The 22937-nt window shown below is 36.2% G+C and overlaps 1 protein-coding gene across 1 annotated transcript; it reads left to right on the forward strand.

The window, feature by feature from the left end:
• The first annotated feature begins 7598 nt into the window (after window positions 1-7598).
• Window positions 7599-18664, forward strand: LOC104210172 (uncharacterized). Its single transcript, XM_070158470.1, has 8 exons — window positions 7599-8059; window positions 9932-10063; window positions 11075-11146; window positions 12382-12452; window positions 12566-12665; window positions 12760-12858; window positions 13322-13448; window positions 18612-18664. Exons 1-8 carry the CDS (start codon window positions 7901-7903, stop codon window positions 18647-18649), a joined length of 798 nt encoding a protein of 265 aa, XP_070014571.1. The 5' UTR covers window positions 7599-7900; the 3' UTR covers window positions 18650-18664.
• Window positions 18665-22937: the final 4273 nt, after the last annotated feature.

Here is a 22937-nt window from a genome sequence, read left to right on the forward strand (position 1 = left end):
TAAAAAAATAAATAAATAAGATTGGAGGACTGCAATTTTTTGTATTATTTTTATTTATTTTTTTTTTTAGCGAGATCCTCCCTTATTTTATGAATACCCTTTAATGACTACATCTTTATTATTACTAAGTTTGTCTATAATTATGAAGACAATCTCTACACACTTAAAAATAACATATTAATTACTAATTTAAAACAAATATTAATGGAAAGTAATATTACTAAAATTATGATTACAAACAACATGGAATTGTCAAAAAATAAATAAAAAAACTAATTATCCCATAGTTGGATTAAAATTCATATTGTTAGTATGACTTAAGCTTATTGAAATTAATTATTTACAAATACTGAAAATTGAAAAAAAAACTTGATTACTAAACCATATTTCTAAAAATTAAACAATTTAACCTTAACTAACCTTGTTTTAATTCACATCATGTCCTAATACTTGATTCGCAAACTAATTCATGTTTTAACTGAAATTAACTACATGATTCCGATTAACTTAACGTTGACAAAAAAACCTTATGAATAAGGAACTTAGTCAATTTTTGCCAAACTGATTCAATAACGCCATTTTTTACGTTATTTCTTCTATTTTGATTATTAAACAGTTTTAATTAGTAATCAGGCTTAAATATATTTCCTAATAATTCGGTTAAGGCGTTATTTAATATATTGCTATAACATGCCTAGTTATGCCAAATGACAGTGATTTACAGAATAATAATACATGAATAATCTAAATACAATACAAAAAAAATTAAAACTAAATTAAAATTTTAACACTCCATTCTTCATTTCAGCTTACAAAATGCCAAAATTACAGTTGTCTACCTGATATTGTCAATATAAGAAGAAGAAAGTCAACAACGTAATACGTAACACAACAACAACAACAATAACCAGCAATAACCAGTCAACGAAAACCCCAGTGACAGATTTGAAAAATTCAAAATAAAATCCAGGAATGCCGAAAATAACGGACAGAAACCAAGGGAAATTTTCAGATTTTTGAAAGGCTAGTTAATATTCAACCCTTAATTTCTACACCTGTATACCAGAATATTTATCAGGTGTGTACTACTCTCTCTTCTAATTTTCAACTTTTTTTTTTATTTTCTTTGTATGTTTTTTCTTTTCTTGAGAGTTTCAATGTTTTTTCGGAATAAATGTTCAACTCTTTTTTTTCTCTCTAATCTGTTCTCTCTCTATTCTCTGTCTGTCTGTGTTTTTTTAAAATCTGATCAAGCCTCCTATATATATCACATCCCCAAACCCTTAAATCAATTAATAAATCAACATTTTCTCCTACCAAGCCCATTATCTTTCCACTCATCCCCATTACATTAAATAAATATATCAACCCCACCCCATTATATTTTGTCCCCCATGCCTACCATAAACAATTACCATATTCCCCTCCACTACATTTTGTCTTGTTCCCCATTTATATTAAACAACTATATCACATATACCCCATTACCTTTTGTCTCCCATGCTTAACATAAAAAATTACAAAATGTACAATTCCTAAACTACCCCTCCGACCTTATTGCAATTACTATTTTACCCCGGACATACTACAATTTACCAAACTACCCTCATCAGCTATAACCAATCAATTAATCAAACTCAGCCAAAATATAGCCAATATGACCAATTTCTACACAAATTCAAACAACAAATCACATGAACATGATTTCTTCAACATTTCAACAACAAATCACATGAACACAAATTGAACAACAAAGAACAACTAAAATTTGATTGAACAATATTTTTAGCAACAAACAAACCTATTTTCAGATTCAACAACAACAACAACAAACAAGTATATTCAGATTTCTAAATTCAATAATATTGAACTTAAAATCAACTCTAACAACATTACAACCAACAATTCCTATATTAAACTTAAACAAGATTATGAGACAAATTCAAGAAATAATCATAAATGATAAACAAGAAATCAAACTATACAAATTTCGGATTCAAGATCAACCAAACAAAGTATGAACATGAATGAAAATATTCAATAACAATAACAAACAAACTTTGTTCAAACTTCGAATTAAACTTAAACAAAACAAATAAACATATTCAAATCACTAATCTTCAAATAATCAACTAATCTTTCTTAAATTAAATCCAACAAAACTTATAACAAAGATGCATGATCCAAAAATTAAAACCAAAACATAACTTCGCATTAAATTACTAAATTAAAAACGAACTTCAAACAAGATGAACACGAACTAAATCTATATTAACAACAAACAACGGATTTGAACGATTTAAACTAATACCTTTCTATATTAAAACTAAATCCTCTTAAAACTAAAAAAAACAAGCTGAAAAATAATTAAATTGAATCTTCAACTTAAATCTAACAACAATATAATTAAACTAACAATTTTATCTAAAATAAATAAGAAAACTAAAGCAAACTTATACTAATTCCAAATATGAAAATATCAAACAAATTATGGACGAAATAAAACTTAGAACAACTAACCGTAAATGACCAACGAAGAACATCGAATGAACTCTAAACGAAACCAACGAAACTTGGGAGACGTCGAAGCAACAAACATCATTCGAGGTGAAAGATGAAGAAGTATGCATCAAGAAGACAACTGGAACGCAGCAGCAGCGCCAGGCAGTGGCGGGCAGCAGCTCGTGAAGCAGCAGCGGCGACAGTCAGTAGCAGCGGCGACGACGGGCAGCAGCAGCGGCGACGGGGCAGCAGCTCGGAGAAGAGAACGGAGCAGCAGCGCGACGGGTTGACGACGAAACACGAAGAAGAAGTAGCAGCTATGGGAGCTGGAAAACGCATCATGAAGTGAGGAAGAAGAAGCAACGACATTCAACGTAAACTTGAAAAAGAAAAACCTCGCGATCTTGAAGAAGAAGAAGGAACACGGGCAGTGGGTGTATGTGTGTGTGTATGTGAAGGAGAAGAGTTGGGGCAGCCATGGGAGGGGAGCTTGATGAATTTGGAGAAGAAGAAGCTAAATGATAGGGGGGGTAGTTAGTATAGTTTTAGGGTTTTTTTGTTTTTTTTTGTTTTTGTTTTATTTTTGAAAGGCAAGATAATAGGGGTGTTGGGTTATGGACCGGGTCGACCCGGTTTGAAATGGACCGGGTCATGGGGAATATTGGACAATTGTTTGGGCTTGGGGTTGAATTTTGAAGAAATGGCCCAATCCGATTTTTCTTTGTATTTTTGCTCTTTTTCTTCTTTTATTTTTCTAGAACTAAATTGTAAAAATACTTAAATTATTATTAAGAACTAAATTAAGTTATAAAAGCGCAAATTAATTCCCAATAACAATTAACCCATAATTAAGTAGTAATTAAGCATAAAATTGTATATTTGGACATTAAATGCTAAAAATGCAAAAAATGCCTATTTTTGTAATTTTTTAATTTTTGTAAAACAAATTTAGTTACTAAAAATTGTAGGATTAAATCCTAAATGCAAATGCGACATATTTTTTTTGTATTTTTTATTAATTTAACAAATAAACATGCACATATAAAAATAATTATACAAAAATACCACAAAAATACAAAAATTGTATACAAAGGAAAATTGTTTTATTTTGAATTTTTTGGGAGTGATTCTCATATAGGGCAAAAATCACGTGCTCACAGACTTCACAAGAACTTTTCTGCCTTTAACCTAAAGCATTAGAATCTGCTAAGCATTTACCGATTGATACCTCAGATTTCACGCAAAAAAACACAATCAGAAAGATCCCTTGAATGAAAAATCAAAGAAATAGAGCTTCACGAGGATGAACATCACATCCCAATTCTAAAAGAGCCCTTTTTATTCAGTGGAAAAAATATATATAAAGGTGATCAATGTACCAAGTAAAAAAATCTCCCCCTAATTATACAAGTTCACTTGTTAGTGACAAACATAAGAAACAAAGGACGAGGTAGCAGTGTAGGGTCAGAAGTCGTCGGAGGTTCACCGGAATTGTAAAAAAATGGATGGTCGGAGCTTTAACTATCTCTTTCGTCTCTGGATGTGATAAATAAAACAAAATATGAAAATAAAAAATAATGACTCGTTGGAAAAATATATTCATGGTCAGATCTAGTAAAATCCCAACCCAAAACTTTTAGATCTTTGATCTCATGTATATATTTCTCTAGATTTGTGTATAAATATATGTGTATGTATAGAGAAAGGGAAGAGAAAATGTGAGTTGATAAATTTGAAGATTCTCCATCGTTTCCGGCGAGTTCGCCGGTGGAAATTTCGGCCATGATTATAATAGTGAGAAGGAAAAGAGGAGAGAGAGAGATAGAGAAGCAGTGAGGATGGACTTTGGGTCGGGCAATGATTTTTTTTGAAGTGAATCGGGTTAAAAGAAATGAGATGAGTCGATTTAACCTGATGCAGCCACGTGGTATTCCGTATCAAATAAGGATATATTTCTTCCATAGTATAACGGTAGGGTCCGAAATGAGCAAATAGTATAATGAAGTTTATATTTAAACTATTTTTGATAGTATAGGGTATTTGACCCTTTTCTGTATATAAAAAGGGAAATTCTAAGAGAAATGTATATTTTTAGCCGCTCCTAAAAATAATAACCAACAACAACAACAAACTAAGTGTATTCCCATAAATGGGGTCTAGGGAGTGTAGTGTGTACGCAGACCTTAGCCCTACAGGCCTACCTTATAGAGATAGAGATATTGTTTCCGATAGACCCTCGGCTCAAGGAACAGTGGAGATAAAGCAACAAGTAGCAAGCAATAGTAACAATACAAAAATAATAACGGATAAATATATATGTTTTGTATGTATATGTATTATATACATTTAATATATATATTTTGTACGCTTTGGCCAGTGAATATAGTTAGTGTGATTGACATGCTAATTTTGTATTTTGCCCAAATTTTAATGATCATTGGTCCAGGAATTGTCTAACTGTTTTAGCATGTTATCATTGACTAATACTTCCATTGGAGAATTCTTGACCACTTTTTATATTTTTTTTACTATTTTTCTTAAATGGAAAGTTCTATTATGCTCTTTGCAAAATATATAAAAATCAAGGAATACATATGATGCATCTCGAGGAATCTTCCATTGCTGATCTGCAAGAAAGCATGAAGCATCCTTCTCAAAAAGAGAGCATGAACCATCAAAGAATCGATAGGCAAATGAACTGAAAGGTACACATCAGTCGATGTTGAACTCAGTTTGCAAGAATAAACAAACAAAATTACACATTCTTACGTGAGCTATCTTTAATTGACGACGTATCATTTTGACGGTCAGAGGTGAATATAGTCTTTCATCTGAATCTATAAGCTCAATTGATCGATGACTTATCATTTTACGTTTAGAGGTGCATATAGCCTTTTGACTACACGTTCATCTAAACCTATAATTTTTGACACAAAGTATATATATGTATGTAAAATCCTACTAAAATCTCAATAAACATTAGATTTAAAACCATAGTTTGAACAATATAATTAACTCAATGCAAAGCTTAACCCATTAAATTTCAATCCGAAATCCGCCTCTATTTACAGTAGTTTGCTTAATGAACAAGCAATAAGTGCTCTTAGATTTTATATAAATAAGTTTGAAAGGCGATTAAATAAAACGCTAAAATATTAAAGTATGATGGAACTAGTGAACATTGTGGAAGCGAAGAAGGATAATGTATCCATGCAAATTTCAATAAAAATCATGCACAAAATACCAGACACACCTCATAATATCGAGTAATGATATTACTCGATATAGTTAAGAATTTAATGTAGTTGTTATCTGTTAAATCATTACTATCGATCTATGCATTCAATCTATTTGAAATTTGCTAAATAGAGTTCCTCGAAAGGCTTTTGGAGACACTCCTTTTTCAGTAGGGTTTACATGGATCGGGTTGGTTCGGTTTTTATCAAAACCAAATCAAACCAATTATATCAGATTGGATTGGTTCGATTTTGTCGAGTTTTCGTTTTTTTTTTGTTACATAAGTATTATTTCAATCTTACTTTATTAAAATTATAGATAAAGCTTTGATAAGTGAATATATGTTTAGTAAATATGGAAAAAATTGACAAACATATAATCTATTAAAATATTCTAATGGGAGAATTTTTTTAGTAACACATGGTAGTTATTTTCTTAGTCGTCTAACAATAATTTTTTCGTTAATTTACGCTTTCAAGGTTAATACATGAGAGGATCCCAAATATTTCTACATTTTCTAAAGAAAAATCACTATAAAGTCTTAAAAATATAAATAAAATCTATATATTTATATGTTGGTTTGGTTCGGGTTTTTTTACTCAATACCAAACCTAGTCGGAATTTTTAATCGATTTGGTTTGGTTTTTCGGTTTGGTGCGGTTTTCCGGTTCGGTTTGAACACCCATACTTTTGAGTTATGAATTAAAAGGAAACATAGTCATGACATCTACGTGTTAGAGGTTACTGATCAAACGCGTAATTCCAAAAATAAGAAAAAAAAGAACTTAGATTCTCGAGTAATTAACAATTATTTTGTAGGTAAGCAAAGAAATTCAAAGGGCATAAAATATAGATCTTACTTTCCTAATCAGGGCTAATTGTTTATTTATTTATAAAAATTGGTAAGGCTAGATTAATTGAGAGTATAGATAATATTGTAATAAAAACACATACGAATACTTTATTGCAAGTCTAAATTTAATAGGAGCACAAAAATTATGCTCATTTAAAATGGAGTAGGCTCTTCGCTTCATTTTTTGCCTAATTAGAAGAAGCATCAAATGATTGAACAGTTGTGGCGCTGCCGGAGCAGGAATCCTTCAATTAAAGTTGCGATAGTAAGGAGTTAAAATGAGTATATGCAGATTATTATACCTAACGTTGAACCAACTAAACATCTACTTAAAATGATATAATTAATCATTATAATCAATTGTAGTTTCATTATTAATGAACTGATGCTTGAGCCCAAATGCATCCTTTGATTAGGCTCCCCATATTGCACTATGTCATGGCACCCCGACATGGTCCAAACATTTAGTCTCGTCGGAATCTGAGATTCTTTAAAAATACTACATTTTAAGAGAAATCAATGTAACATTATTTCTTAATTAGTTTCTCGAACTATATTTTGAATGAGTTAGAAATAATGCTTCTTAATTTAAAGTAAAATATTTTCCTTTTTTTCGACCACGAGAAAAAAAATCATATGGTAATTCATAAAAAAGATGCAGGGCATCTCTAAAAAATTTCTAATATTTTTATATGAATTTAACTTCTGTTTTTTTGTTTCCCACCCATGTCCGATACCCGTATTATAGCCTGACTATACCCACGGCTCGAACTCGAGACCTCTGGTTGAGGAAAGAACAGTCCCATCCACTGCACCACATCCGTTGGTGCTATACGAAATTAACTTATAACCACGGTTAGTATAATAAAAGTATAGAAAAACCCTTTTGATGTTAAAATAAAATAAAAAAACGCTGGGGACCAAATTGAAATTTGGTAAAAAACCAAGGAACCAAAAATGGAATATTCAGTCAGATTGCGCGTAAAACTGAGGTAGAGGATGGGACTCAACTAACCCTTATTGGTTAGGTCGTTGAGACGCTAGTAAAAAAGATGGATAAAGTTGTCGGAATTGGAATTACTTCTTCAAACTCGAAACGTTTTTCTATAGGTCCACCAATCCTTCCTTCCTCCACAAGATCTGCCTGTATACGTCTTCTTTCTTCTGGGCTTAACACTGCTGATTCAAACCTCACTCTCAACTCCAAATTTACTACTAGTACCCATAACTGCCCGCTGTTTATATACGACAATTTTTCAGTGTAATTTGTGATCACGCTTTCCGCATTTGGTCAAAGGGGCTTGTGAAATGCGATCCATGTCGATACCTAAGGAGCCAGAGCAAGTGATGAAACGGAGAGATGGATCCGTTTTGGGAAAGAAGACAATTCTCAAAAGTGACCATTTCCCTGGCTGCCAGAACAGACGCTTATCCCCTCATATCGACGGTGCTCCTAATTATCGCAAGGTTTTTCCTAATTAGCAGTTCTAATTTTCATTTTTCTTACTGCTTGCTGTGCCACATGCAGTTTTCTGTTTATTGTATGATACCTTTTTCCATTTTGGATGTTCTAGACTATTTGACTTAAATTTTTCTATCAGATTAACTTTCCTATTGTTATGATCATATTTTCTTTTATTACTACTTATTTAATGGCCAAGTCAAACTCTCTATCCAGCCAAATGGCCTAAAGTTTTTTCCTAATCTCTTTGACTGTACAAAGTTTCCTAAGTTTGATATTCCTTTTTTTGGTGTATTTTATTGATCATAACTGTAAAAAAGTAATGCTAGTTGGCTGGGACAGATGCTGTGTGTCTCGTATGGGTTCATATGAACCCAATAACTTTGGCTCGGACCACTAAATAACGACAAATAATAGATTTCGAACCCAACAATTAAATCAATGAGCTGTGGTGGAATCCCGAATTACTCGAATCCATAAAGTTCAAAACCTGATTCCGCTGCTGCTAGTTGGACCTCTTTGTGGATGAGTTAAACGCATCTGTCTTGATTCACTAAACCCCTCTAAATTCCTCAATGGTTTCACTTTGGTCATATTGCATACAGCTGTTGATAAATTATTGTAAGATTAAGCAAAGTGCAATATTACATAACTACATGTAAAAGTTAACTTAATAGCTAATTATTCAGCTTGTTTATTTATTCCTTTTATCTTTTTTTTTCCGTGACTGGTGTTTGGTTGAAAAAAGTGTACCGCATTCTCCTATTCATCCAATACTAACAGATGTTAGAAAGTTGAAATTGAGGGGTTGCATAATTCCAGATGTTTGCATCTCCTCTTTATATTCTTTTTTAGTTCTTTCTCTTTAGATAGGGGTTATATATTTGCATTGTCAGCGTATAGATTTTTTACACCATCGGGTTAAGTTCACTTAGAACAATAGGTAAATCTTCATAGCAGCCTGATATGGTAACTTGAAAAATAGAAGAATAACCTGTTATAACCGATTAAATTGACCTGATGGTGTAACATTATTCGTCATTGTCAATGTATATAACTTAAATCCATATTAGAATCATCACCTGTGCCCCGCGAGCAAGTGTTAAGTAGCTTGTAAGTCCCTTCTATATCTCATGACAAAGCAGAAGGTCTAGAATTCCACTCTTTTTAGGTGAATGTTGTGGAAGCAGCAGAAGATATTGATGGCCAACAAGTTCAGAATGGAAACATTCTTACCAATGACATATACCATGTCACTTAAGTGAATTGGCCTATAACTGTTACTATGCATATTGACCTCAGGATTGTGACTATGATGTATTAGTTACATTGTGCATGATTTCTTGGAGAAATTTTTGTGCAGTTGGAGCGGAAAAAGCTAAGAGAAAGAAGGATAAGGAAAATCATATAGACCATAATAACGTGAAGAAATAGAGGAGCTTCTGGAGAATTCAGAATATATTGTCTCAAATGAAAGATATATTATTATCTTTTTGTTACCTTTGGAAGACATAGAATATTGACTTGTATAGCTAGTTGGATGACTCTTGTTGAGAACGATACTCTTGTATTGCTACAGTGGAAAGACTGATGGTTGCAATAGAGAGGAAGAATATATAATATATGGTATAAAAAATGACGATTAATCGGGGCCATATTCTTGAGCTTCATACTAGTGTCCAACTTGTTTAAGCTATTGTTAATCCACATTATATAGCACTGTTGTTTTGGCGGGCGATCAAAGCAACTGTTATACTCATGGTCATGGGCATCAAAGTGATTCCTTTGCATTTGCTATGGTTTATATCATATAGCTCTTGGATGGTTATGTTGGTCATTTAATGTGTTGCACTCCCTGACTAAACTATTCTCTTTAGGCCGGCTCTTCGCATGTTCATGGTGTTGCTATTCCAACGGTTGAAGGTATTCAAAATGTTCTCGACCATATTGGAGCTCAACTGAGTGGGAAGAAAACTCACTTTCTCTGGATTAATCTCCGTGAGGAACCGGTAATAGTGCTTCATTAATTTTGGTATATGCATTTCACTGAATTTCTTCTGCACTTCAGTTTTATTGTAATGCTTTCCTATAAATGGCTATTATTTCAATAATAACTGCAGTACAGTTTTGTAAACAAATTTCTAGGACTTCTAATAGATTCTTTTTGATGAATTAATCATAGTGAGTAATCTTGTAGACATTGTTTGCATGATGTGTTGCACTCTTTTTTTGGGGGTTTTATGATGCGTTGCACCTTTAAATCTCATTATTTGCATTCAACACATTCATACAGCATATAGTTCCATGTTCCAAAATTTTATTTATGTTGCTCGTTGAGCCCTTCCAGTGCACAAATTTCATTGCACCATTTTTGATTAAACAGAAGACCATCATCTCTCTCTCTCTCTCTCTTGCTTCTTCTGCTGCATCCTTTTCCTTTTTTTTTGGGGGTGGGTGGGGGGTGGGGGGAGGGAAGTTGATGAGAGCCTTTCCTTGTATACGGGACCCATTCAAAAGAGTATAGGCACTTCTCTATTCTACATTTTTTTCTCTTTCATGCATTAGGTTGAATTATTAAATAAGTTCTATGAAAGGTGGAGACACAAGATAATCTTTTACCTCTCTTTAGATAGCCCATGGATTTTCGATTTCTATTGGACTTGGTTAGATAATAGCAAACTTGTTTGTGATAAGATTGTGGGCTGACTGAAGGTAAGTTCTGATTGATTACCTAAGATGCAACAATTAATATCCATCTTCATGAAGTATCTGAAGGTGCAAATGTCTGTGTTAGTATTCTTGAGTGAGTGATCATGTGGAAAAGGAAATATGAAGCTGATCGAAGCTGAGAATTGATATATACATTGGTATTCCTGATCTCTCTAATGCGGAACTAGATAAAACACGTGTAGTGATATCTGTGTTTCTTTTTGGACATGAACTTTTCGATCAAGATGCTGCAAGATTTTAATTCTGGAAAACTTTATCATATGATTGTTTCCTTTCTAAACATGTAACAGGTGATATATATAAATGGACGCCCGTTTGTCTTGCGTGAAGTAGAAAGGCCTTTCTCAAATCTGGAGTATACGGTGCGTCATGGTTAGGGATTTATTTGTCATTTTGACTTATTGTTACTGATTTTATTTTATATTCACATGATCATATTGTAATCTCCTGGAATCAGGACATTGCACACTTTTTCAGGATTTATCAAAATAACATGCCATCACGTACCCACACTCACAAGTTAAACACTTCTGATCATGACATCAATGAGATATCATAAGATACATGTATTTCTTTTACTTTTTGCTCTCAGATGCAGCATTGGTTGTAGGACTTTTGTCTAGCACTTGGTGGGCATCTTCCTTTCAGAAGTTTACAAAAAGTTAGTAATATATTAATAAACATATTACAAAAATATACTGGACGTACAGACAAACTATTTACCTTCGTTAGGATAGTATAGCCCTTAATACTTGGGTAACCGAGGCCAAAAATCATGCCAAAGACTAACCTTCCTACTTCCCAACACGCCAACAAGAGTGTTCCCTGAATACAGCAGAATGGATTTTCCTACTTCCCGACACGCCTTGTGATTCCAGATACCCCCTATGTATTTGTATCTATCCTTTTATAGCTGGCTTGCAGTATGAATAACCAAGTAAATAACCTGATTAAAATATGTGCATGCATAATGGTTCATGAACCAAGTATTCAGTATTTAGAATAATATTTTGAGTAAATGTTTATCTTAACGTTTTAAAGTGCCCATTCCTGAATAGATAACGTTTTTAAAATAGTGAAAGTATGGGAGGATCCCAATAATAGAAAATAAATGCACATTTTGAACATTGAATATGCATTTCATCAAAGCCGGCTGACGTGCATGAAACTCTGTTCTTTTTGGTGCACCCATGAGGTTCCTTTATGTATAGAAGATTGGGTGTCATTCGTAGAAAACCATATCTTTTTGTAGGTTTTCTACTTTTCTTGGGTATACCCCTTGTATACGGGTTTTCTAAGCCCAATATTTTAATAAAATTATTACTTGATCCCAAAATAAATAAAAAAAAGAATGGATGGAAAGTCTGATTGCATAACTACCGTGAGACCTTATCACAGCAGGATCCTAATGCTTCTTATTTGGGTAAAACTTTTTCTTCTGCCAATGCATATTGGTTCACACTCATTCTTGTGTATACTTACAACTTTTTATATCTGGCATTTATTGGGTTGTAATACAAGTTTCTAACTGCATATCTTTTCCTAATCTATCTGTTGATATTCTTCTTGATATGACGTTAGATTTTATATTAAATAGGGAATTAATAGGAAAAGGGTGGAGCAAATGGAGGATCGCTTGAAAGAAGATGTTCTGCTAGAAGCTGCAAGGTTATTGTTTGCTCTAATTTTATTGTTCTTGAATGAATATCTAGGTTTTCACTAAATGTCATGATGGTGCTCACGTATTGCAAATTTTATGTGAATCACTTTATGAAAAACAGATACGGAAATAAGATCCTAGTAACTGATGAGCTTCCTGATGGTCAGATGGTGGATCAATGGGAACCAGTAACATCTGATTCTGTGAAAACACCCTTACAGGTTTCATGAGTTTAGGAAAGCTTTATTGAAGTTGATGTCAGAAAAGATTGTACTGATTGCTCATTTTCATTTTGAACATCTCCCTCTAAGTTAGGTGTATGAGGAACTGCAAGCACAAGAGTACCTTGTCGACTACGAGCGTGTTCCTATTACTGACGAAAAGTCACCCAAAGAGCTGGATTTTGATATTCTTGTGAGTATTTGTATTTCTACTCGGCTTTGGCTTTGAATCCCATTTTTATGTCGAAGATACATCTCTTATCATCACGAAAGGCATGGGAGGTTCTTTTTGCTTAGGTTTTTATTATTTTTGGTCAGTTGTTACGTTGGAACATAATTTCACGCATCTGATATGCTAGGAATAATTTTTTATTACAGCATCGCGACCGTCTTAACTCGTCAAGCTGACGTCTTTTATGTATATTGACATGGGTGTTTAACTTTTTTTTTCTTTCCTTTTCTAGTAAGTAGTCTAAAGATGGATGGAAGACATGTATTTATGACTATCTACACATTTATGCTCTTCAAATAGTGCTTTTGCTTAATAAACATGTCGTTTTCAATGTAATGGTGCCAAATCGTTTTTATGATAGATTTGAGCATTAGTTTTGTCTCATTCCTCATTTGTTTTTTTTTGTTTGCCTTCTGATCTTTAGGTTCGTAGAGTTTCTCAAGCTGATGTGAACACACAGATTATTTTTAATTGCCAAATGGGACGTGGGCGAACAACCACAGGAATGGTGATTTCCACATTGGTGTATCTTAATCGAATAGGGGCCTCTGGTAATTATTTTCTCTCATGTCAGACCTGGTATTTTCCTTCAATGTCCAATTTAGAAATATTTCCTGCCCTTAGATTTTATTCTCTTGCTTCTTGTTCTTGCATTCTGTTTTATTAAGCCTTTTTAGTTAAAGGGCCCTTTTTTGGGAATAGTGACCTGAAATTCAATTGTTCAGAGAAGGGATTCAATACCTTAACTTTGATATCACGAAGAGAGAAGTGAAAAATTCCAGAATAGTCACCAAAATTTCAATGCTAAGAGGAGGAACTCAATACCCAAACTCTAATACTATGAAGAAAAAGATGAGAAACAAAACTTTTAAGGAATAGTGACTGGAAATTTAATGCTTAGCTGAGGTACTCGATGTCCAAATTCTGGTACTATGAAGAAAATGGAAGAGAAGACTCTTGCAGAATAATGAAATACAATGGACTCAATTCCTAAACTCTAATACCATGAAGAAAAAGAAGAGAAGAAGACTTTCTGGAATCATAACCGGAAATTCGATTTTCAAAGGGATGCAACGCCTAAATTTCGTCTCATGGAGAAAAAAGAGAAGAGGTTTCGGAAAATACTTTACTTAAAAGTCACCCGAAAAAATGCTGAAATAGTGAAGACCATGCTGAGAGAAGCATCACTGGAAAGAGACACAAAACCATCTAAAGGGTGAAAATAAGAGTAGTGTCGATGGAAAAAAAAGCACCCAAGGGTGTGACTTAGTGGTCAATGAAGTGGGTTGAGAACCATGAATTCTCAGGTTCAAAACCTAGGTTCAAATCCCAACAGAGACAAAAACGCTCGGTGATTTCTTCCCATTTGTCCAAGCTTTAGTGGACAAAGTTACTTGGTACGTGTGCTGGTAGATATGTTGAGTCCCACATCGACAATGAAGGGGATGGGTGGTCTCCTTATATGGACTTGGGGAATCCTCACCTCTTGAGCTAGCTTTTGGGGTTGAGTTAGGCCCAAGGTCCATTTATCATGGTATCAAAGCAGGACCCATCCCGATTTTCCGATGTTGGGCCCCCATAATTGCCCACACTCCAGATGTCTAGTCTTGGGCGTGAGAGGGGGTGTTGAGTCCCACATCGACAATGAAGTGGATGGGTGGTCTCCTTATATGGACGACAATCCTCACCTCTTGAACTAGCTTTTGGGATTGAGTTAGGTCCAATGTCCATTTAACATGTTATCAGAGTAGGACCCATCCCGATTTTCCGATGTTGGGTCCCCATAATTGTCAACGCTCTAGATGTCCAGTCTTGGGCGTGAGAGGGGGTGTTGAGTCCCACATCGACAATGAAGGGGATGAGTGGTCTCCTTATATGGACTTGGGCAATCCTCATCTCTTGAGCTAGCTTTTGGTGTTGAGTTAGGCCCAAGGTCCATTTATCATGTAGATTTTAAGAAGAAGAAAAGACTTCTTATATTTTTGTGTATGTTTACATCCCATGAGCAAGGGAATTTATACAAAGCTCCTAATGCTAATTAAGGAAATAAAATAAATCTATATAATCAATCTAGCTATCAAATCAAATCAAATAAAATCATAATAAAATTAGATCTCCTAAATATAATCAAATCTCCTGAAATCATGCTAATCAACACTCCTAAATCTAGTCTCCTTGAATCATGCTAATCAACAAGATATCAGGTATCCTGTAGAATTAGTTGAGGTGTGCGCGAGCTGGTTCGAATACCACCGGCATAAAAGAAAAAGATAAGAATATTTTGAGAACAACCAACTTTGGCAGATTGATGGTGTAGCTGCCCGGGGTTAATTTGCAGCTACGTAATCTCTATCAAAAGACTTTAGTACCATATGAAACAGAGAAGCAGAAAAGAGAACTTGCTTGTATTGGTTATGAAAAACTTAAAATATGCTTTTTATATATACTACATGAAATAAGAAGAGTTATTAATGAGGAAAAATGCCTAAATTACCGAGATTCACAGTTGTAACAGAATGAGAAAGAATATTCTGACTCTAACTTAAACACATAGAATGAATCTAGAATATTCTAGCATACAATTGCATTAACTCTCTTGACTTTCAACAGCTTGCATGCGGGTTTTTCCCATCATATAATGAATTATTGATTTCATAAAAAGAGAAAATATGCAGGCTCTAGTCACCTCTTTTTTTAACGGTGACTGGGTTGAACATGATATCTCTTCACTGCTGGTGAGGAAATCCAGCCTCGTTATGATATGGATTGTAGATATCACTCATAACCTCATGAAAACAGTAGGTTTTTGCTTCTGTTTACTATTTATCAGTTTAAAGTCCCTTGATAAGTCCCTCATTCCTGCTAATAGTTGATTCACACACTTAGTAGAAAGGCTTAATTGGATAATGTAGAAATCATACATCTCTGTACGTTTTGATTGTTGCCCAAGCCATTTCTACTTGCAAAAAAGCACCTTTCTCTGGGGAAATAGAAGGTGACTAAAAATAAATGAGGAAAGGGGTAGCGGAGGACAAAAGAGGGTACGAAATTGTAAGTTAAGCCTTGAAAAACATTTACATGTGAGAATAACATTTCTTCTTTTATACCCTTGGTTGCTGTAGATTGTGATGCTATAAAAAATGTACTCCCTCTGTCCGAATATATGTGGCGGTGTAAGTGTTTGACTCAACACGGAGTTTAAGAAAGAAAGGAAGACTTTTGAAATTTGTGGTATAAAACTGGCCATAGATATTTGTGTAGCTATAAATCATCTCATTAAGGGTAAAGTAGGAAGTTTAAAGTTATATGGTTTCCAATAAGAAAGTATGTCACTCTTTTTGGGATAGCCTAAGAAGAAAAGTATAACACATAAATTGGGACAAAGGGAGTAATTGTTAATATGCTTAAAAGCCCAGCTAATAACTGCAATATAACTGTAAGAGGCAAACTGTAACAACAATAACAACCCAGTGGAGTCCCACAAGTGGGGTCTGGGAAGGATAGCGTGTACGCAAACCTTACCCCTCCCTTGGGGAGGTAGAGAGGCTGTTTCCGAAAGACCTTTGGCTCGAGATGAAGAATAGAAACAGGTAAATATCAACAAGCCAGGAAAATGCCACCAACAATGGAAGTTGTAAAAACTTCTGTTAGAGATAGCTATGTAATTGTCCCACATTGGAATAGGAGTAGTATCCCCTTTGTATAGAGTAGCTATAAATAACACCTCTTATATTGCATCACACACAATATATCAATATATATCATATTTTCTCCCGTGCCTTCTCACATGGTATCAGAACTATCGTGAGAGATTTATCGTTGTGCATAAATTCCAGCGATTCCGGGAAGTAAAATCAGTCACCGGAACCCTTTTTTCCGGCGACTTTCAAAGTTGTTTTGCGTCTGCTTTGTCTCGGTCAGTGTTGTGCACAAAATCCAACACTACCACAAGAGTAGTCACTGTCCGGCGACCAAATCCCAGTGAAAATCTCCGGCGGTACTGTAGCTGTCCAAAGAAAATTTTCCGGCGAAGTTCCAACGTTGCGTGGGCCACCTTCCGGCCATTTTTTGGCGACGACTCTTCAGGACAGATTGTTTCCCTTGCAATTCCGAGCCTACCCATCCAGGTTACACCAAATTCCGACCACTTTTTTATTTTTCCGGCGTGAATAGTGATTTAAAAAAAAAAGGGGTGGACTTTTGGCCATTTTTTGAAAAAGTTCCTTCAGAACAGTTGGGTCTTTTGGTAATTCCGATCCTACCCCTACTGTTTTTATTTCATTCCGACCACTTTGAATATTTTCCGGCTGCAACAGTAACTTTCCAACTGCTACAGTAGTTTCCTATTCTGGTTCAGTGTTCCTTACTCTATTTTCAGTGGATTACAGTTGATTATTTCTCTTATTTGGTAATAATTTACAAGATGTCTTTGGGAATTGATGTTTTTGGGTCTAAAAGCATGAGTTCTGGAAACTCTAATGTTATGATTACCTCGGAACCTTTAATGGGAGGTTCAAACTACTTAGCTTGGGCTTCATCTGTCGAGTTGTGGTGTAAAGGTCAAGGTGTGCAAGATCATCTGATTAAACAGTCTAGCGAAGGAGATGAAAAGGCGATAGCGCTTTGGGCAAAAATTGATGCTCAATTATGTAGCATCTTGTGGCGTTCTATTGATTCTAAGTTGATGCCTTTGTTTCGGCCATTCCAGACATGTTATTTGGTTTGGGCAAAGGCTCGTACGTTATACACTAATGATATATCTCGCTTCTATGATGTGATATCACGGATGACAAACTTAAAGAAGCAAGAATTAGATATGTCTACTTACTTGGGTCAGGTACAGGCAGTCATGGAGGAATTTGAGACATTGATGCCAGTTTCTGCTAGTGTGTCAAAACAACAAGAGCAGCGACAGAAAATGTTTCTAGTTCTTACACTCGCTGGACTTCCTCATGATCTTGATTCAGTACGAGACCAGATTTTGGGGAGTCCGACTGTCCCTACAGTTGATGAATTATTTTCTCGATTACTTCGCCTTGCTGCAGCACCAAGTCACCCAGTGATGAAATCACAAATACTTGATTCCTCTGTTCTTGCATCCCAGACAGTGGATGTTCGGGCATCTCAAGCTATGGAGAATAAACGAGGAGGCGGTCGTTTTGGGAGATCTAGACCCAAGTGTTCTTATTGTCACAAACTTGGACACACTCGTGAAATGTGTTATTCCTTAAATGGCCGTCCACCCAAAAAATGCCTACGTTGCTCAGAGCGAGACTACATGTAACCAGGGCTTTTCTGTATCTAAAGAAGAATATAATGAGCTCCTTCAGTATCGAGCAAGTAAGCAAACATCTCCACAAGTAGCCTCAGTTGCCCAGACTGACACTCCTATTGCTGGTAATTCTTTTGCTTGTGTTTCCCAGTCTAGTACTCTTGGACCATGGGTCATGGACTCAGGCGCTTCTGATCATATCTCTGGTAATAAATCACTTTTGTCGAATATTGTATATTCACAGTCTCTTCCTACTGTTACTTTAGCCAATGGATGTCAAACTAAGGCACAAGGAGTTGGACAAGCCAACCCATTGTCTTCTATCACCCTAGATTCCGTTCTTTATGTTCCTGGTTGTCCTTTTAGTCTTGCATCTGTTAGTCGTTTGACTCGTGCCCTCAATTGTGGTATATATTTTATTGATGATTCTTTTATTATGCAGGACCGCAGTACGGGACGGACAATTGGTACAGGTCGTGAATCAGAAGGTCTTTACTACCTTAACTCGCTCAGTCCTTCCACAACATGTCTAGTTACAGATCCTCCAGATCTAATCCACAGACGTTTAGGACATCCGAGTTTATCCAAACTTCAAAAGATGGTGCCTAGTTTATCCAGTTTGTCTAGATTAGATTGTGAGTCGTGTCAGCTTGGGAAACATACCCGAGCTTCCTTTACGCGTAGTGTTGAGAGTCATGCAGAGTCTGTTTTCTCCTTGGTTCATTCTGATATATGGGGTCCTAGTAGAGTCAGTTCAACCTTGGGATTTCGTTATTTTGTTAGCTTTATTGATGATTACTCAAGATGTACTTGGCTTTTCTTAATGAAAGATCGTTCTGAGTTATTCTCTATATTCCAGAGTTTTTGTGCTGAAATCAAAAACCAATTTGGTGTCTCTATCCGCATTTTTCGCAGTGATAATGCCTTAGAATATGTATCTTCTCAGTTTCAGCAGTTTATGTCTTCTCATGGAATTATTCATCAGACATCTTGTCCTTATACCCCTCAGCAAAATGGGGTTGCAGAAAGAAAGAATAGGCACCTTATTGAGACTGCTCGCACACTTCTAATTGAGTCTCGTGTTCCGCTGCGTTTTTGGGGCGATGCAGTTCTCACAGCTTGTTATTTGATTAATAGGATGCCTTCATCTCCCATCAAGGGTCAGATTCCACATTCAATATTGTTTCCCCAGTCAGCCTTATACCCTCTTCCACCTCGGGTTTTTGGGAGCACATGTTTTGTTCATAACTTAGCCCCGGGGAAAGATAAGTTAGCTCCTCGTGCTCTCAAGTGTGTCTTCCTTGGTTATTCTCGTGTTCAGAAGGGATATCGTTGTTATTCACCTGATCTTCATAGGTACCTTATGTCAGCTGACGTCACATTTTTCGAGTCTAAACCTTTCTTCACAACTGATGTCACTTCTGCTGACCTACATGACATATCTGAGGTCTTACCTATACCGACTTTTGAGGAGTTTAGTAATCCTCCTCCACCTTCAACCACAGAGGTTTCACCCATGTCAACTTTTGAGGAGTCCAGTGTTATCCCTCCTAGTTCCCCAGCCACAGGAACACCACTCTTGACTTATACGGACCACACTAAACCCTAATCCTCATTATGTTGGTTTGAGTTATCATCGTCTGTCATCTCCCCATTATGCTTTTATATCTTCATTGTCCTCGGTTTCCATCCCTAAGTCTACAGGTGAAGCATTGTCTCATCCAGGATGGCGACAGGCTATGAGTGACGAGATGTCTGCTTTACATACAAGTGGTACATGGGAGCTTGTTCCTCTTCCTTCAGGTAAATCTACCGTTGGTTGTCGTTGGGTTTATGCAGTCAAAGTTGGTCCCGATGGCCAGATTGATCGACTTAAGGCACGTCTTGTTGCCAAAGGATACACTCAAATATTTGGGCTAGATTACAGTGATACCTTCTCTCCAGTGGCTAAAGTGGCATCAGTTCGCCTTTTTCTATCCATGGCTGCAGTTCGTCATTGGCCCCTCTATCAGTTGGACATTAAGAATGCCTTTCTTCATGGTGATCTTGAGGATGAGGTTTATATGGAGCAACCACCTGGTTTTATTGCTCAGGGGGAGTCTCGTGGCCTTGTATGTCGCTTGCGTCGGTCACTTTATGGTCTAAAGCAGTCTCCTCGAGCCTGGTTTGGTAAGTTCAGCACGGTTATCCAGGAGTTTGGCATGACTCGTAGTGAAGCTGATCACTCTGTGTTTTATTGCCACTCTGCTTCAAGTCTATGTATTTATCTGGTAGTCTATGTTGATGATATTGTTATTACGGGCAATGATCAGGATGGTATTACTAATCTGAAGCAGCATCTCTTCCAGCACTTTCAAACTAAGGATCTAGGCAGATTGAAGTACTTTCTAGGTATTGAGGTTGCTCAATCTAGCTCAGGTATTGTTATTTCTCAAAGGAAATATGTGTTAGACATTCTTGAGGAAACATGAATGACAGGTTGCAGACCTGTTGACACGCCGATGGATCCGAATTCTAAACTTATGCCTGGACAGGGGGAGCCGCTTAGCGATCCTGCAAGCTATAGACGGCTGGTTGGTAAATTAAATTATCTCACAATGACTAGGCCCGACATTTCTTATCCTCTGAGTGTTGTAAGTCAGTTTATGAATTCTCCCTGTGATAGTCATTGGGATGCAGTTGTCCGCATTATCCGGTATATAAAATCGGCTCCAGGTAAAGGATTACTGTTTGAGGATCGAGGTCATGAGCAGATCGTTGGGTACTCGGATGCTGATTGGGCAGGATCACCTTCTGATAGACGTTCTACGTCTGGATATTGTGTTTTAGTAGGAGGAAATTTGGTGTCCTGGAAAAGTAAGAAACAGAATGTAGTTGCTCGGTCTAGTGCAGAAGCAGAATACCGAGCAATGGCTATGGCAACATGTGAACTAGTCTGGACCAAACAATTGCTCAAGGAGTTGAAATTTGGTGAAATCAGTCGGATGGAACTTGTGTGCGATAATCAAGCTGCACTTCATATTGCATCAAATCCGGTGTTTCATGAGAGAACTAAACACATTGAGATTGATTGTCACTTCGTCAGAGAAAAGATACTCTCAGGAGATATTACTACGAAGTTTGTGAGATCGAATGATCAACTTGCAGATATTTTCACCAAGTCCCTCACTAGTCCTCGCATTGATTATATATGTAACAAGCTCGGTACATATGATTTATATGCTCCGGCTTGAGGGGGAGTGTTAGAGATAGGTATGTAATTGTCCCACATTGGAATAGGAGTAGTATCCCCTTTGTATAGAGTAGCTATAAATAACACCTCTTGTATTGCATCACACACAATATATCAATATATATCATATTTTATCCCGTGCCTTCTCACAACTTCAAAGGGATTTTCTATGGAATTCAACTAATGGGGTGCTGAAGTATCACTTGGAACATTGGGAGATTCTCACAACACCAAGTATTTGGGTTGACTTGGGGTTAAAGAGTTAAGGTATTTATGCTTTACTAGGAAAGTGTTTATGGAGATTTGAGGTTTGCTCTTTGGAGAGAGGTGATCATGGAGAAATATGGGGTCTTGGAAGGGGGATGCAACACTAAAAATGTCACACTTTCATATTGATACCTATGGAGGAATATTTTTAAAGATTGGGAAGAGTTTAATGGGAATGTATCTTTCAGGGTGGGAGATGGAAGTAGGGTAAGTTTGTGGGGTCACAGGTGGTGGGGGATAGTGCTATGAAAATTTCATTTCCAAACATGTATAAATTTTCAAGCCAAAAGGAGATATCAGTCCAACAGGTACAAAAGCTACAAGGTGGAGAAGTTCACTGGGATTTGAGGTTTTAAAGGCCTTGCAAGACTAAGAAGTTGCAGAATTCTAAAGGTTAGTCAAATGTCTCCACAAACAAAGCACGATTTATGGAGTTGGGGTTTGGGGGGGGGGGTTGATAGTGGCATGTTTCCTGTTAACTCCTATGATGAGAAGCTTTTGGTAAGGGAGGAGACTGTTTGCAGTATATATCGGTATGGATCCACAGTGAACCGACAAATGTGTGTTTTCCACTTGGATAGCTGTGAAGGCAGTGATCTTAACGGCTGAGAAGTTAAGGAAGTATATTTTTCAGTTGGTGTTTTATGTGTAAAATCTCGACCGAAGAAGTGGACCATCTTGTTTTATATTGTTGGGTAGCTCTCGCTTGTAGTGGAAAATATTGAGAGGGTTCAAAAATTGGAATTCAGTGGTGATGCTAGGCACTGTAAACGAAGTGATGTTTAGTTTGACCCTTAGAAGACGGGAGAAAAGACAGAGGGCATGAGATGTTTGCTCCATTAGAAGTTATGTGGACCACATGGAGAGAGACGACAACAACAACAACAACAACGACCCAGTATAATCCCACAGGTGGGGTTTGGGGAGGGTAATATGTACGCAGACCTTACACCTACCCCGAAGGGTAGAGAGGCTGGTTCCAGGAGACCCTCAGTTCCAAAAAAGCAACATGAGCCGATATATTAGTACCATAAAAATGCATAATAAAATAACAGCAATATAAGAGATATGAAATACAGAATACGAAATACGAAATAGATGGCTGGTATAGTAAAACTAGCAGGTAAAGCCCTGCATCAATAGACGACCAATGACATTCTTAGTCTAACTCCTAACTGGCTAGTCTCACTCTATTGTGCTGTAGAAATATTCACAACTTTCCCCTAACCTACAACCTTAATGCTCGACCTCCATAATTCCCTGTCAAGG

The sequence above is a fragment of the Nicotiana sylvestris genome, chromosome 9, assembly GCF_000393655.2.
Source record: "Nicotiana sylvestris chromosome 9, ASM39365v2, whole genome shotgun sequence".
In the NCBI taxonomy this organism is placed as follows: Eukaryota; Viridiplantae; Streptophyta; class Magnoliopsida; order Solanales; family Solanaceae; genus Nicotiana; species Nicotiana sylvestris.

Coding starts and splice junctions, on each gene's coding strand:
- LOC104210172 (XM_070158470.1), top strand. CDS start 7,901: ATGCGATCCATGTCGATACCTAAGGAGCCAGAGCAAGTGATGAAACGG. Junction 11,147..12,381: donor TCTCAAATCTGGAGTATACG/GTGCGTCATGGT, acceptor TATATTAAATAG/GGAATTAATAGGAAAAGGGT. Junction 13,449..18,611: donor TAATCGAATAGGGGCCTCTG/GTAATTATTTTC, acceptor TTTATTATGCAG/GACCGCAGTACGGGACGGAC.